The sequence below is a fragment of the Astatotilapia calliptera genome, chromosome 6 (genome assembly GCF_900246225.1).
Source record: "Astatotilapia calliptera chromosome 6, fAstCal1.2, whole genome shotgun sequence".
Lineage (NCBI taxonomy): Eukaryota > Metazoa > Chordata > Actinopteri > Cichliformes > Cichlidae > Astatotilapia > Astatotilapia calliptera.
The window spans coordinates 31336285-31353143 of record NC_039307.1 but is presented as its reverse complement, the minus strand read 5'-3'; the positions used below and the strand labels follow the sequence as shown (position 1 = coordinate 31353143).

General features: G+C 40.8%; 2 protein-coding genes across 7 annotated transcripts; both read right to left on the bottom strand.

Annotated features, from left to right (window-relative positions):
- Window positions 1-349: 349 nt before the first annotated feature.
- On the bottom strand, window positions 350-8611 carry LOC113024527 (zinc finger protein 2-like). Of its 3 annotated transcripts, XM_026171693.1 has the most exons (7): window positions 8387-8611; window positions 7531-7803; window positions 6533-6666; window positions 3864-4816; window positions 3603-3780; window positions 3368-3499; window positions 350-2518 (listed from the first exon to the last, which is right to left on the bottom strand). In XM_026171693.1, exons 3-7 carry the CDS (start codon window positions 6648-6650, stop codon window positions 1818-1820), a joined length of 2082 nt encoding a protein of 693 aa, XP_026027478.1. In that variant the 5' UTR covers window positions 6651-6666; window positions 7531-7803; window positions 8387-8611; the 3' UTR covers window positions 350-1817. The 3 variants fall into 3 exon arrangements, with proteins under 3 accessions (XP_026027478.1, XP_026027477.1, XP_026027476.1); XM_026171692.1 differs by lacking the exon at window positions 7531-7803 and having other exon boundaries at window positions 8001-8611; XM_026171691.1 differs by lacking the exon at window positions 7531-7803.
- A 1689-nt stretch (window positions 8612-10300) lies between these two features.
- On the bottom strand, window positions 10301-16188 carry LOC113024529 (zinc finger protein 70-like). 4 transcript variants are annotated; one of them, XM_026171696.1, is made up of 7 exons: window positions 15648-16185; window positions 14421-14552; window positions 14218-14348; window positions 14076-14113; window positions 13759-13975; window positions 13151-13378; window positions 10301-11145 (listed from the first exon to the last, which is right to left on the bottom strand). In XM_026171696.1, exons 1-7 carry the CDS (start codon window positions 15884-15886, stop codon window positions 10523-10525), a joined length of 1608 nt encoding a protein of 535 aa, XP_026027481.1. In that variant the 5' UTR covers window positions 15887-16185; the 3' UTR covers window positions 10301-10522. The 4 variants fall into 4 exon arrangements, with proteins under 4 accessions (XP_026027481.1, XP_026027483.1, XP_026027482.1 ...); XM_026171698.1 differs by having other exon boundaries at window positions 13151-13360; window positions 15648-16179; XM_026171697.1 differs by having other exon boundaries at window positions 14236-14348; window positions 15648-16178.
- Window positions 16189-16859: the final 671 nt, after the last annotated feature.

Here is a 16859-nt window from a genome sequence, read left to right as displayed (position 1 = left end):
CACAATAGTGTAAACAGAATATTGTGTTGGATAATTGCTTTGCAAAGTATAAAAATAATAAATAAAGTAAAAAAATACAGTCCTGCTTAAGTAGCTTAATGGGGCTCAAATTAAATGATCAAAATATATTCCAGAATAAACATACTCACTCACTGTAGAACGTTGCTTTTCCGAATCATATGCATTATATTATTTGTTCACTGTAGCTGGTAATTATGTTACTTTATTCCACATGTTGTCACTGCAAGGTTCTTTTAAGTTTGCCATAAACTGCATCGTTCTGGTCTTTGCAAAAACTACAATATTAAACCTGCCCTAGCATATTCAGGCCCTGAAATCCCAAACAAAGTAGTATTTAGAACTTTTATTGTTCAACATGACATGTCCCATACATTTAGACAGAGGCAGCACATGGCATAATTAACCACCTACATGGCTTCAAATTATTGCCTTTAGCATCACAGAATTAGAGGATGGTACCTTTAATCATGTCGGTTACTCGGCCTTTAAAAGACGACAAAATCAGGTGAACCCGAATTGTTATCTGGCTAATAAGTAACAATCGAAAACAAGACTTAATAAGCATTCGCCACTTACAGAAGACTGGCTTCATTGTTGATTATTTCATGACATTTAGTTTCATTTCTGGCTAAATGTCTGAAAGAAGGTTCAGATTCACCTGATTCTTAAACTGCTTAATGGGCCACTATAACGCTTAGTACAAAAAATTTCAACCAAATTTCCACATACACTATTAGCCTGATAACAAATACTGCATGAAAAACAAGTGTAATCACAGACTTTTAAATCAGTCACTCATAATAATAAGTGTGAGTGGACTATTCCAGTGGCTCCAGGACAGGTAATCAGTGACAGAGTTAGGTAAAAGTGACCTCCAATATATAGAATTTTAAACACTTTCCAAGATGTTACATAAATTAGTAGAAATATGTTTGGTTGGTGTTACTGAACATTACTTGGTGTGTATCTATTTAGAAGCCTGTCTACACTCTTCAGGGAGTTAAATTTTTTAAAGTTAGTATTATTTTCATGTAAATTCGGGAAAAAAACTAATGAAAAGAAAATCGGACCAGTCAAACCAATCTGAGAAAAAAACTTGTGACAGTAAAATTTCAGTCTAGTAGACGCACATATACTGCTTGTGTACTTGAGACCCATTTAAAACAGCTAATCACATTCTTTAAATGTTCATCCATATTATAATGCAGCTGAAATGTGTGCTGAGCTGTGTCTAGCACTGCCCACACAACGTTAGTGTACAAGGTTAGTTTACCAAGTGTGGCTAATGTTTCTGTCCGTGCAGGTAAACGTCCACACGTCTGTGCAGACTGTGTTCATGCACCGCTCCAGTAGCAGTTTCTGCCATGGCCTACACGCAGCTGTTCACTTTTTTAAAAGATCAAAATATTTCCATACCGCACTGGTTAGTGCGTCTGTCGTCTGCTTGTTTTTCCACATTGCTTGCTTTCAGGTTCTTGTCACAGAAAGAAAGAGAGGCGTGCTGCTGGGGCTACACTCCTACATAACACCTACACCTTAGAACAGTTTACTGGCATTATACATTAAGAAATATGAATATTTTGCTTATAGCGCTAACATTTCTTGCGATGACTAGTGAGGAAAGCAACATGTAGTCGCCTGCCCGACTAGTGCTGCACATCCCTAGTGTGAAAAACCACACAAAAGTATGAATAAAGTTCTAATCACAGAGGTAGTCCCTTATTTCCACATCACCTTGTTCCTGTTTTACTGTCTGAAGTCTTAATAATACTAGAGGTACATGTCTTTTAAATACATCATCCATCTTTCTTGTCTGTTATGCACATATTAATTGGAGAGTTATCATCGCTGTGTGATAAGTCATCATTCCTCATATTGAACGCAGACTCCTCCTCGGTCTGAATCTGCTCGTGTTTTCGTCTGTGGAGCCTCAGGCTTTGTGAGCGGCTGAAGCCTCTCCCACAGATGTCACAGCCGTACGGCCTCTCTCCTGTGTGGAGCCTGAAGTGATTCTTTAGGCTTGAAGCTCGTGTGAAACTCTTCTCACACTCAGGACAGTCAAACTTCTCACCTAAGTGGATTTTCTCGTGTTCCCTCAAGCGGCCGGACTGGTTGAAGCTCCTGTCGCACACAGAGCAGTGGTAGGGCCTCTCTCCTGTGTGCGTGAGCCGATGTCTGTTCATGGCCCCCGAGTGGGCGAAGCTCTTCCCACAGTCCGGACAGGAAAACGGTTTCTCTCCTGTGTGAACTTTATAGTGACCTTTGAGTTGCCCTTTCTGGGTGAACTGTTTCCCACACAAGGTGCAGCGGTACGGTTTCTCTCCAGAGTGAATTCGCATGTGGATCTGAAGCGCAGACATCTTGTGGCAGTCTCTTCCGCAGAGGCCACAGCAGTAAGAGCTCTTTGGTATGTTGTTATTTGACTCTCCCCGCACTGGCGGTGATGGAGGGCATTCTTTTTCACTGTTTGCAACACGCTCGGGATCTTTTCCAGACACTGTGGAAATGTAAATATGAAGAGCTAAAACAAGCCATTTGAAACCACCAAAAAGAACAAACAAAAAGTTAAAGCTACTAGATATTGTATGTTGGAATATAAGTTTGATGCAGTGTCTGCCATTCGTTATTTCTAAAATGGAAAAGCATCATATTTAGCTAAATTACACCTAACAAGTTTCCTGTTACATTGTAAAGTAAAATTACTGGTTTAAGATGTTGTTGTTGCTTTAAAAGTGAAGGCTGTCACCCAACAGCTTTCACCATTGAAAGTCAAAGCCCAGAAGAATTATGTGCAACAATAACCTATAATTACCCCCACCTCTTTAAACGACTGCTATATAGTGTTACTTAATGCTGCTCTAAAGCTGGGATAAAGAACACATTCTTGCCCAGCCACTTTATAAAACACATAGACCTTTTCCACTTGTGCCTACGTGGCTCAACTTCGACTTGATTCAGTTTTGGTTGTTTTCCACTACAATCGAGAACCACCTAGTATACTCTGAGTCATTATAGCAACACCAGCGAAGGACCAGCGAAGGTCCAGCAAAGGTCCGCCAAAGGCCACACCAAAGGAGTATGACAAAATGATGCTGCTCAGTGTGTGGCTTTTTCTCAGATTCAGGTACCACTGTATTGTTTTTTGTGTGGCCATTTCCCTTGTTGCCAGGTTTCAAAAATGACGGATTTGATTACCAGGTACTACCTCCTAATGGGAAACCTTAAAAACCGAGTCGAGCCCAGTCAAGTAGATACTAGTGGAAGAGGGATATTAGATAACCTAGTTACCCACATCCCAGTTAGTGACTACTCATCAGCAGTAGGATTTGCTGTTGTGTATTCTTACTATTGAGAGGTTGCTGTTCTTCCTCCTTTACTGTAATACTAATTTCTGTGGTGCTTTCCTGACGCTGCTTTTCAGTTTCTTCTGGTATGGTACAGTCCTCACCAACAGACACCTGCTCTGGAGTTTCTTCCACTGGGAAAAAACAACAACAACACAAAAACAGCACTGCTGATCAAACATGTTTACACTCCTCTTAATGCGTAAAAAGACACTCTGGAATGTCATGTTTACTTACCGCACAATGGTTCCTCTTCTTCCTCCTCTTTCACGATTACATTCATATGTGGGGTGGGAGCAGTGTCGTCCGGCTGGCCGATGGGTCCTTCTGGGGTATTTTCACACTGAGCTGCTTTTTTAAAACCCTCTGAGGAAGTGGGCTCAGTTGCACAAGGCACAGTCTGACTGACAGACACCTAAAAACACAATTTCAGAAGAAGAAATGGAAGTAAATAAAACACAGAGATACTACTTTTGAATATCTGTGTACTGCCACTACCTCAGAGCTGATGCTGCTGGCCTGATCTCGCTGGGAAGATTCTTCAGCTGCAGCCCGAACTAAGTCTGATACAACCTCTGTATCTGACTCCTTCTTGCTCTGTGTGCATGACCGTTTATGGTTTCTGAGAGTTCCTGCCAATGAGAAGTGCCTCCCACAGTCTGCGCAGGTGTATGGCTTTTCCCCAGTGTGAATCCTGGTGTGCCTCCGAAGCTCTCCAGGAGCAACAAAAGACTTATCGCACTGCGTGCAGCTGTAAGGTTTCTCTCCCGTGTGAGTCCGCATGTGTGTGGTCAGGGTCCACTGCTGTGCAAATGTCTTTCCGCAGTCAGAGCAGTGGTAAGGCGTGATGCCAGTATGGAGGCGCTCGTGTCTTACAAGCGTACCTGACAAGGCGAAGCGTTTGTCACAGAAAGAGCACTGGAAGGGTCTTTCTCCAGTGTGAGTCCTCTGATGATCCCTCAATTCAGCAGCTGAGTTACAGCTTTTCTCACAGTCTGAACAGGGAAATTTCTTCCTCGTAAAGCCTGCAACAACCTCAGAGTGCATTGCCTCCAAGTGCGTTTTCAAGTGCCAGTGACGAGAAAAGCTCTTTAGACAGATGGAGCAATGGTAAGGCCTCTCACCAGTGTGTGTCCGCCGGTGTAGCCGGAGCTCCCCCTGACTGGCAAATCTTTTCTCACAGAAAGTGCAAGGGAATGGCTTTTCCCCAGTGTGAACCCTTTCATGGATCATGAGAAGCCCCTTTTCTGGAAATCTCTTCTCACACATGGAGCACGGGAAAGGCCTCTCTCCCGAATGAGTACGTAGGTGACGCTGAAGCTTAGAGGCATAAGGAAAGTCTTTCCCACATACTGAGCAGGTGTGAAGAGAAGGCGGTTTTTCATTCTCACTTGGACCAAATGTCTTTGAGGGAGCATCTGCAGGTATGGCACCGGGGATGGCACTCACTCCTGTGGAAACACAAAGAACAGATCAGCAACCAAGAATCTGTGTGAACAACTAACACCATGCTTAGAAGCACTTCAGAAATCAGGTTACCAGATGTTGTCTATAAAGCTGACTGGGCGAGGGAACTGCCAATATTTAATTTTGAAACAGTTACCAAATAACTAAAAAATTAAACAATAGAGTCAGTAGCCTCTCCAATGAGCTTTCATCCTGCACACAGATTCCAGCTCCACGTCCTTCGAATGTGGCTGCTGAAGATGGTCCTCATTTGGACCGTACAATAAGTTCTGTCAGTGAAGCTGGCATCTGTCTTACCGTGGAGGAAGAGACTCTCTGGAGAGACAGCTTTAGGATATCAACAGCAACGTAACCAGCCTGCAGACATGGACACACGAGACAGGAAGCGCCGGGGCCGGCTGATTAGCAGCCACTGAGCAATCAAAATGAGAGCAAGAGGATTGCTCACTAGTCAAACTAATCATGGATCGCATAGTTCTCTCTGATCGTCACCAAATACACAGTCACATGATTCATGACCAACATTAAAATTCTGAACCAACTGAGCTGATTGCCAAAAAAAAAGTAATTATCTAATAAACTCAGACACACTTTGTGAAGATGGTCAAAAGTGATGGATTCTTCCCCATCTTAGATCAAACATTATCACTACTGTTTTTGCCAAAATCCAAAAGTGGCTATATTCATTTATTTTAGTTTTTCTCTTACCAATTTATTTAACAATTTCAGAAGCAGGCTATGCTTCTTCAAAAAAACAAAAAGACAAACTAGTGGCAGATCGGAGCAGCTGCAGGACCTTTGGAAATAATTCTTCTTGAGAAGTATATTAGAGCATTTATCCATCTATAGTTTGTTTACTCTGGTGTAAATCAGTTTATGAGTTTGTAAACTTGTAGCTTTTTCCTGTGATTTGGTTTCTTTTCACACAGAGGAACCAAATGTATCACTACAAACCACGTGACAATATCCAGTCCACTTATTTCCTGAAAGTAAATACAGGAAGAAGGTGCTGTGTTCTGGATGAGTGGAGAACATGGAGAATTTATGCTCATATCACAGCTACTTAATAGGCCGTACTGATGTACTATGGTACCCGCCCGCATCCCAGAATGCAATGCATACATGGCTAAAGGGAAGTGTTTAGCTCTAACTTGCAACATATATCTGGTAGCTGGGTCAGATTGCATTCATGCTATAAATGAAACGCTTTACAGTTTGTTTGGAATTGAACTGAGACCAAGGGTCTCGGTCCAGCTGTTTTCATCCACACCAGCGTGCGATCACCATGTTCACATCTGCACAAACAAACTGCAACAAACCACAGTCTGATTTTAAACAGAATAAACACTGCAGGTGTAAAACTGTACTTTCTTTGAAACTAACTAAATCTGAGAGAAAGAAAGCCAAAAATGCCTTTTCTGATAGGCCATTAATGAGGAGAGGACATGCACAGATGACACTCTCTGTCCAGTTAATTAGATTAACAAATGCGCCTAACGTGAGAACTTCCAATTTTCAGCACACAGTTATACTGCTACTGTGTTGAATTACATTGAATAATAAAGGAAGGTACATGCCTCACACAGGAAATCACCACAAACCACAAGAATCAAAACTCCTACGACTCACACAGTATTTAAAACATCGCTAGTTTCTATTTTTCTTGTCGGTGGTTAATTTTTGCTGTTTTTTTTACTCACTCAGATCTGAGAAATCCACTTCTTCACCATCAGAGTTGATCAGCCCTCCAATCTCTTGCTGATCATCTTCAGTAAGGATCACAACTGAACCAAAGTCTTCTGGGTTTTCAGAGCCCATCTCTCAAATATACAGCCTGATAAAGGTGAATAACTGTCAGTAAACAAACACCAAAGTAATAGTTCACACCAAACTACTGTCTGCAGTTGGCTAAAAGCATCAGACTTGTTTTAGACTCTTTCCTTTTGGCCCCTATATTATAGGTCTAAAACATGTATTTGAAATAATGAGAGCAAAAACATAACAAGTATTTTAGCATTACACTACAAAGGGACATATAAACATAATTCCCTGATTTGGCTTCCTGAGTAGTTTTATTTATCATAAATATAATTTTCTCTCATTTCCTGATTTGGATCAGCACATTGTGAAGAAAAGGAAAAAAATTATTGTGTGTATATAAGTTGTTTACTTGGGTGATAACGATTACAAATGTTACAAGCACAGACCACACAGAAAACATATTTCTTTGAAGAAACCATATTCAAGGTACTTCTTATTAGGATTAAATGTTTATCAGAATTAAGCATGACATACTGGCAGCAATAAAATAGATGTGTATTACAAATGCATTAATATATCAGGCAGACATCGGCCTTGGCCAGTGTTCTTGCTGACTGCGATTGGCAGATGATGAGATTTACTGTTGGCAGTAGCCGATGTTTATCTGTTGTGTCATCAATTTTGTGGTGGCTAAATATTCAAAGACAGTGTGATGAAGAGCAGAAAGATGTTTGTTTGTTTTTTTTAAATGAAGATTTATTAATTTCTCTGGCACAAAAGACGGAATAACAGCTAAAGAAAAAAAACACTGGTATTAAAAACTAGTATGGGTACATAAATTCACAAGTGGGGCATCTCAAATGATTACAGTGTTGTTTCTGATGTTATTACATTTCATAATGAGCCACAGATTTTTATTTAACCCAGCTGTGATTACCTCATTAGGTTGATTCATTTAATGCCACAAATAACCCACTGGGGCTCACATAGTGACTGATGTTCTCTTCATTTGGTTGCAGTCTGCTTAAGCTTAGATCCATCGACAGATGGATCTGAGTAATAAAGGCATTCTTGTCACAGTGAGCAAACTGCCTCCATCGTCCTGCTCAAGGACACTTGGGCAGCTTAGATGCTGCTCTGTAGAGGAGGTGAACCAGGCTGGGCCTTTAAATCTGAGCTGCCTCTTCAGTGACCTATATTACTGTGAATTCTGTGTAAAAATAAATAAATAAAATAATTCAGCAAGCTCTGAAGTGGTCTGCAGTAGGGGAAGCTGTACTCATAGATCTGTGTCAACTGAGTGTCTCGGCTAGCTCAGTAGCATTAGCTCGGAGGGGCTAATCTGTCTCATCCATGAAGTGTCACATTAATGTTGACTTAAGTTAAGCAGCAGCCTGACTGACTGACCTGTTGGTGTATATAAGTCGTGGCAATGAATAGCCATCTCAGCCGGAGCAGACGCACACAGTAGTACAGACAGTTTGACCTCAGGCTGAATGATGCCTGTGAGTCGTGACGCGGCGGTGACCAGCGCTTTGGTCAGCCACCATCTCTGCCTCCATCTACTGTTATTAAACAGCTAGCCACTAACGTTTACCAGCTATGCTCATCTTAGCAGGTAGCTATCAGCCCCCTTAAGCTACAACCGATATTCAGCAACTAATAACAGGTCCCACCGTCTCATGCTCCGACGTTAAAAGTGATAAATTTGCGCAGACTCCCCCTAAGCTCTGCAAACGACGCTAACTCAGCTAGCTAACACTTAACAACAGACAATAGACATTTTGACCAACCTCTGTATAGATTTTTCCCCCAGGTAAAAAAGTAGTCGCTCGACAGAAGTTTATGGAGACGACCTGGAAATATTTCTACGTCTCCCTTGGGTTCATGTTCATGTGTTCACACAGTGTCAAATTAATGTCAACTAATGAGTTACGGCAAATAAGCGTCTGGATTTGATGACAACCTTTCTAGCTTTAGCTTCTAGCTTCAAGTATCGTCGGAACTTCCGGTTGGCCTTTTAAATCAAAATAAAAGCCTCGGTAATAACATTTCGTGGAGCTTTTTTGTCAATTCGCAAACATGCAAAACCGTTTTGAAATGTGTTAAAACCGCACTGCAGTCAGTCATTCCTTAAATATTCAAATAGAAGAGGATCGTCAAGCACAGGTGTAACTATTGGAATTCTCTGCTGCACTGCACTAATAAATGCAACATACAAAGATTAATACATTCACGAGCTTCTGCTATGACGCATTCAATTATGTCTCTATTTACATACAACTTTTTTTTTTACTTTTCAAGTGCTGCAAATGTCAAATGCATGTGAATAATGTGCTGGCCATTTCATTAGGTAAACCTTGTCAACAACTTATAAATATAAATTCACCCAGTCGCATGGAAACAACTCAGTGCATTCAGGCATGTAGACATGTTGAAGAAGAGCATCAAATCACTTCAAACTCAATGAGGAAGAAAGCCAATTTAAGTGTTTTTGAATTGGACACAGTTAGAAAAAAGAGAAAATATCCTGTGAGCGGCAGTTCTCTGGGTGAAAATGCTTTGTTGATGTCAGAAGAGAATAACCAGGCTGCTGCAAACTGCTAGAAAGGCAATAGTAACTCAGCCACTCATTACAACCAAGGTATGCAGAAGAGCATCTCTGAATGCACACTTATCATTTTGAAGCGGTTGTGTTACAGCTTTCAAGAACACACCAGGTGTCACTCCTGACATCAAGGCTCACCAAAATTAGATATTAGAAGATTGAAGAAATGTTGCCTGATCTGACAAGTCTTCATTTGGACAGTAGTGTCAGAACTTGTTGTAAACCGCATGAAAGCATCCATCCTGGCATGATGTAATGACATGGGAATATATTTTTGGCACATTTCAGGTCTCTCCGTACCAACTGAGCATTGTTCAAAGCCTACCTATGCACTATGACCATGCCTATCGCTTTAATAACATTAATGTACCTGGGTTAGAAAGTCTATGCATAAGATAACCTAAAATCTTTCTGGAAGCCAAACACACCTTTTCAGTACCACGTTGGACGGCCTTTTTACCTTCAGAACTGCCTTCATTCTTTGTGGCACAGATTCAAGAATCAGAATCAGAATCAGAAAGGGTTTTTATTGCCAAATGTTGAGCAGATTTACAACATTAGGAAGGTCAACAAGGTGTTTGTAACATTCCTCAGAGATTTTGGTCCATGTTGACATGATAGCATCACACAGTTGCTGCAGATATGTTGGCTGCACATCCGTGATGCAACTCTCCCAATCCACCACATTTCAAATGTGCTCATTGTCATGTTTCATTAACTCTAATCCAACGATCAAGTTTGGATGAACCAAAAATACAAAGAACTTGTTTTTTTTTTAAGAACCATTGACCAAACTATGGACAATGGAAGTGACCATACAAAATATACTACAGGAATACTTTTTCTACTTGAGTCATCCGAGAGATTTTATTTCAAATTAACTCTTTTCAGACACTGGATATGTAACATTGCTGGCTTGATGAATCTGTTAAAGTGACAACAGACTGCTACGTTCATTACAACACTGATGGGACAAGACACTGTACTTGCACAGTATTGCATACTACTTGCGAGATATAAAGATAAATCAATTGGCATACATAATGCACGAGGTTAGAGGCTTGTCATCAGCTCTTTAAAACAGAGGCCACACTGTATGTGCGATTACGGGACTTTAATCAATGGATCAGACAATCTTGACCAATCCTGTCTCCATTTTAGGGTAATTATTAAACATCAGATTAATGCCATTGTGCCACATTCATAAGTATGCATATATCTCTTGAAGCTCAGAAGTCAGATTAACAGAAAGGAGTATATGTCTTTGTTTAGGTTTAATAATCAAAGGCTTCTCAGACTGCTGTAAATGTTCTTGATCACATTACTGTTTGTTTACCACTATCAGCTGCTGTTTCGGTCTCCCCAAAGTTCTCATGGATGTTTTTGGCTTCTTGTCATGAATCTTCACATGCGCTTGATAGCCCTGATTGTAATAGAAACACTTCCCACATATCTTACACGCATACGGGTTCTCTCCGGTGTGAACTCTCAGGTGAACTTTTAGGGTATCTGCTCTGGAGTAACGTTTCCCACAGATCGAGCACAGAAAAGATCGCTCTCCGGTGTGAGTCTTCAGGTGCAAATTGAGGTTGTAAGATTGCAAAAATGCCCTCCCACACTGATCACAGTGGTAGTTCTTTTCTCCGGTATGAGTTAACTTGTGTTTTTTAAGCATTTCCATCGTGACACAAGTCTTCCCACACTCTGAACAGAGATAAGGTAAATCTCCTGAGTGGAGGCGCATATGCATTTTAACACTCTTATTATGTTTGAATCTCTTCCCACAGTCAGGACATGCGAAAGGCTTCCAGTGAATCTCGCGGTGTTCCTCTAGCTTATGTTTCTCAGGGAAGTCCATTCCACACTCCCCACACATGTGAACTGTAGCAGGAGATGCTTTAGGCTCGCTCTTCTCTTCAATTAATGTCCACTTTGGTAACTCTCCTGTGAAAAATACAAGCATGTACACAATTAAAAATAAAGTAAACAAACAAAAAAAACAAAACCTCAAGTTCACAGCCAGGTGAACTGAATAAAATTGCTCATGATGTTACACAGTGAGAGCCTCTGCTTGAAAAACTTGGGTCGAGGCATTGATTGTTTTGTTGAGTTCACACTAAGTTCTCATTACATTTGCTGAAGAAACTGATGACTCATCCTGCTATGTGGAAACTACCAACCAGCAGTTGGCTGAACGAAGATGATGTAATTGTTTTTAATTGGATGATTTTTTTTGTTTTTTCCCCAGTTGAATAAAGTAAGGGTACAGCGTGTAAAATCTCACTAGTAGATTGCTGACTGCAGTCAACTGAATTAAAAAATACTTTTTAAAAGTAGTCCGATATGAGTCAATGACTCATTGAAACTCACCTCTATACAATGATAGCAATACTTAGGCGAGTTGTTGGATATCCTGAACTTTTCTGTTGGTAAGCTGCTGCTGTTGTTAGCGGCTGTTATCCTCTGTTAGCTGCTGTTAGCCAGGATTAGTGAAACTTTCTTTGACTTTGTTGGACTCTGATGCTCAGTGATTGTGATCAAACTGTTTATCAGTGTTGTTCACTGTCTGGAGACGGGAGGATCACATATTTAATCTGCTGACAATAATTAATTGTGACAATATTGAGAATAAATAAGCATGTTCACGGATATTTTCATGTGTTAAAAGGCCTGACTTCTGCTGACGGCTTAGAGGTCAGAGTTGAGGAGGAAGAAGATGACATTTTGTCCAGATGCTGATCATGTTTTCTCTTTCCTTTATGTTTTTGTTTCTTTGGCACCCTTTCTCAGATGATAAAACACAGTTATTGGATTGGATTGGATAATGCATTTGTTTCTCAGTTGCAGTTGCCTGCAACTGAGATAACAAACCTTGCCGACCGTACTTACAATACACAACTTCACGCTAGGGAGACAGGTCAGGCTAGGTAGCAAAAGGAAAAACAATGAAATGTATAAAACAAAAGGTCAGATCAGGAGAAAAAAAAGAATTTCTGCTCATACTGATCCTTAAAAGGAGTCAGCATGAGGAAAAGACAAAAACTCCAGCACATAAAAAGCACAAATATCACATCGTAACACCATAAAAACACAAGACAAGCAACATGGGGGGGTATGCCAATGTGCACAGCTGTTGGCATACCAGTTCAGCCTGAGAAAGTGTCCTTTCGCCCATTAGGCGAAGATCAACAGTCCGCAGCCTACGCAGGTGGCCTCGAGAGATTGGGCAAGAGAGACAGTTCGTTCTCATCATCATATCTCTTGGAAAATTGTTGTTGTTCTCGTCGGCAAGTTATGATGCTTTTTATCTTGAATCTAACGGTTGCAGACACCAATTAAAAGGACACCTATGAGTTTTTTTCTCCCCGACTGTTGGCCTAATACAAATGTGGTTGGTCTCTAACAACATACAGCCACAATGAGATTAGGTGGAGCAGCGATGTCTATCTCGCCCACTATAGTCAAGTTGGTGGGGCAACATGGCGGCATCTACAAATCGGCGTCCGCTCTCATGCATTTTTAATGGATTTTTTTAAGTTTAGGAGAGTGCATCAATTTTTTGGAAGATGTTATTCTATTTATGAGTGAACACTATTTTTTTTTAAATTAAACTGACTGTAATCTTTACACAGCTCATGCTTGTTCGACCAGTAGAGACTGCCCTCTGCTGGCACAAGCCGTGCAAAATGCATCACCTTAACATCAGTATTTGAAAGAGGAGCAGCTGTATTTTTGAAGGTACTGAAAACCATCAAAACATCAAAATGCCTAAACACCCAGGTATTCAACAAAACCGTGAAACCAGTCGAGTCTACTCAGCAGTCCATACATTTTTTAACTGTTCTTTGTGCAGCTCGGTAAAAGATGAGTAAAGAGGATTTTCAACTGCCACAAACATCTAACTGAAACAGGTTAAAGTGTCCTGAGCACAGCGGGAGGTTCCTCTCACCTCTGTGAACTTTCATGTGTGTCTTGAGGTTTCCACCCTGGGTGAATCCTCTCCCACATATGAAGCATTTGAAAGGTCTTTTTCCCGAGTGAATCACGAGGTGTCGTTTCAGGGCGTTGTGCCGGGGGAACACTCTTTCGCAGGTCGGGCAGTAGTACGTCTTCTTTGGTTTACAAAGCTCCTGGGAGCTGCTCTGTACACTGGTAGGTTCTAGAGTGAGAGTTTCTCCTCAAAATACAGAAATATCAGTGTGAAGTTGTTGCACTGCATGCACTGTGTGTGTATGGTTTCCATTTATAATCAAATTATGATATTAAAGTGTGTGTAGATCTTTCTCTTATTTCAATAGTTTTCAGACATATAAAGCATAAAAAAAGGAGAAGACAGAAAATCGACTGTCTGTTACTTTTGATATCTTTCTAACAGAAGGCAAGAAGTTAAACCACAAATTAAATGAAGCTCAAAATAATATTCATATGTGTACCACAAAAAGAAGGACCATCTTTCATAATGAATGTTGGTGAAGCCCAAGACATGAACATGATTTTTAGCTTCATCTTATGCAACACATGTACTGTCTGTCAGTCTTTTTAATAACACTCCATCACCTGTGGGTGCCGTGCTGTGATCCTGTGTTTCAGGTCTGTGGTCTTCACTGGGATTTTCATCAGTGTTCGTCTCATTCCGGTTTATTTTCTTTGGCACGTTGTGATGTGAGACAGATGGCGTGAGCTCCAGCTCATACGACGGAGGTCTGGAGGAAGCCCCTGGTGTCCGGGAAGACTGATCTGCTGAACAGGTGTTTTCAGGTTTTTGCTCCTGATCCTGTGAACACACAAAGAGCTTTAAATTCTCTTGCTTGAAAGCAGTGTTTGCTGTGAAATGGTGGGATTTTAAACATCTACAGGATGCATTTTCTCCAAACCTTGTGTTGATTTCCAAGCAGATGGTAAGGCTTGTTTCCTATATAAACAAACCCATTATTATATTACAACCACTAACAAGGTTACACAGAAAACCTGACCGTTTTCCAGAAAATCATGACTAAATAATGAATCCAGTATGACCAGTGTTGCCGTCCTCACTCTGAACGTGGATTGTTTCTGCTCCTGGTGGCTGTTCTGTTTGTTCTGCATCTACAGCATCATGCACGGGGACCTGTTTGGTGACCGACTTGGGAGCACTCAGGCAGCCAGCACTGTAGGAATAAGAAAAGGTCATGAAAAAAAAAGTCATTTTTATTGATACAAACTTCTGGTTCAGAGCTTACCGAACATGTACAGGGGGAACGTAATCCTGATCATCGCTGTCATCATAGCAACCATCCCCTTTTGCCGTTTCCTCTTCTGATGTCGAACCATGTCCTTTGTACTCACATGGAAAACAAGTAATTTCCTCTGTCCTGTTCATATTTTGTAAAATGCAAAATATATTATTAGACAGTTACGACCCAATAAAACACTGATGAACACAATATACGCTGCTTTATACCCTGTTTCACATGTCAGTGCAGGCTTGCACACGCTGCTTTTCAACAAGCTGCACCCAGCATAAGTTAAATTAAAGGTGTCACGTTGTGTGCCATTTCCATGTGGTCACAGCTTCTGAAACCTTTCCATTCAGAAATACTGTCAATAAATTAAATCATCATTTTAAAACTGCATTTTTTATTAACTGAGGTTATCTTTGTCTAATATTAAAATGTATTGATGATGCAACTCTTCAACATTTGACAAATATGTAAAATTCTCAGAAATCAGGGAGGCGGCAAATACTTTTACATAGTACTGTAAATCTTGTAGAAGTGCAACATACATTTGAGGGTTAACTATTAACACAGCTGAAACCATCGCTCTAAGTTATGGAGGCATTTATTATGTTCTTTTCTCACAGCCCACATCAGAGCGAGACCAGATCAAAAACTACTACACTGACCAAATCTGGACTAGTTTATTTGTTTAAACAGTTTCTGATTTGTAAAGAAAGGCTGCTTAAAGACACACTAACAAACTGAACAAATGTTTCAAACATCATTCGGAGCTTTAATTAAAAAGTCCAACAGTGTTTTAAAGAAAAAAAAACAAAGCAATACAAAAAAAAATAAAAACCCTCACTGCTGTACTTTATTTGTTTTACTTTCTTTTCCGGTAACTGTTAAATCAGAAACTACCTTTGTGTGCCTATGTGCTTTGCAAGCCAGGGACCAATCACTTCCCTCTTCGCTATACCGTCTAGCTGTTGCGTCGCAAATCCTGCAGGACACACCCCCTGAGCCTAATCAGGAAACGCCCATCTCACAGCACTCGGTCAGTGGCTGCAGCTGGACTACTACCAGATACTCATAGTTAAAACAAAACCAAACCCCTATGCTACTCAGTGACTTTAGCTTTATGGTGACGCTAACGTTAGCTTGACTACAACACGACAGTGATAGAGCACGGCGTGTTACATTTGACATCTTAGCTACCTTAAACACGATTCAAGCACAGGTAACTACCTGTCCAGCAGAAATGTGGCGAACTCTGCATCTGTTTTGAATCCTCTCTGTTCCCGTACGTGCTTCCACCTGTGAAAAACAGCTCCAATGTTTAGTCTGTTTTTGTCTCGGGCTAACGCTTTCGTTTCAGCTCGCTGGTTGTCGGGAACCTTCTCTTTAACTGGCTCTGTTGTGTTCGCTGGCATTAGGAGAAGGGGGACGGGCGTTTCGTCGCATGCTGGAGGTTGCTCCTCAGCCATTGTTTGTAAACTTTTCCCGAAGATTTGGAGCTATAGCGCATGCGCAAGGTAGAGGCGGTGCGCGGCGCGTTCACGAACCGGCGTTCTTCTCGCACTGCTGGTGTTCAGAGAAACCCCTGGTTAGAGAAATCGACGGCAGAACAAATGGGAGCTTTCAAGGAAATAAATATACTTTCTGGGTACCGGATAACGACAGGGTATTTTAAATTTAAAAAAAGAGTACAAATTATAACTATATTGAGAGCATACTGGCCATCAACATGGAAGTAATCATGGCTATGGATGAAAGTGCTTCCCTATGCTCTAACATAGACTCTATATTAAAAGTGGATGCAGTCACTGTGACCCCTTTCAAGACATCAAGATGTACTGCATATTTTGAAACCTCAAGACTAGGTTTCAAAAGATCTATTTGGATAGGGTGACCATATTTTGATTTCCAAAAAAGAGGACATAAAGAACTTTAATAATACTTTTTGCTTAAAGAAAACTAACTATGTAAACAATGCCTTCTCTGTGCAGTTAATAAATGGTGAAATACAAAATGTCCCATAAGCTTTTACAAGTCAACAAGACCTGGTCAGAACCCCCTCAGGTAGGTAGATTGTGGTGTTTAAATGATGCTCACACCAGCATCCATCCTTCCATGCAAGGCAGGATGGATCCATGGTTTCTTGTTCTTTCCATCAAATTCAATCTACAATCTGAATTTCAAAGTAAAACTATTAGTCTTTTTAGTCATTTCCAGACAGTTCTCTGTAAACCCTAGGGTTAGATGTGTGGGAAAAGCCCAGTAGACCAGTTTCTGAACAAATTCGGACCAGTCTGTCTGGCACCAACAAGGACACAACATTCAAAGTCACTTAAATCACATTTCTTTCCTGATCTGATCTTCTGCAGGCCATCTTGACAAGTGTAAATGCACTAAGTTGCTGTAATGTGATTGATAAGCTAACCTCACGTTCAGGTGTGA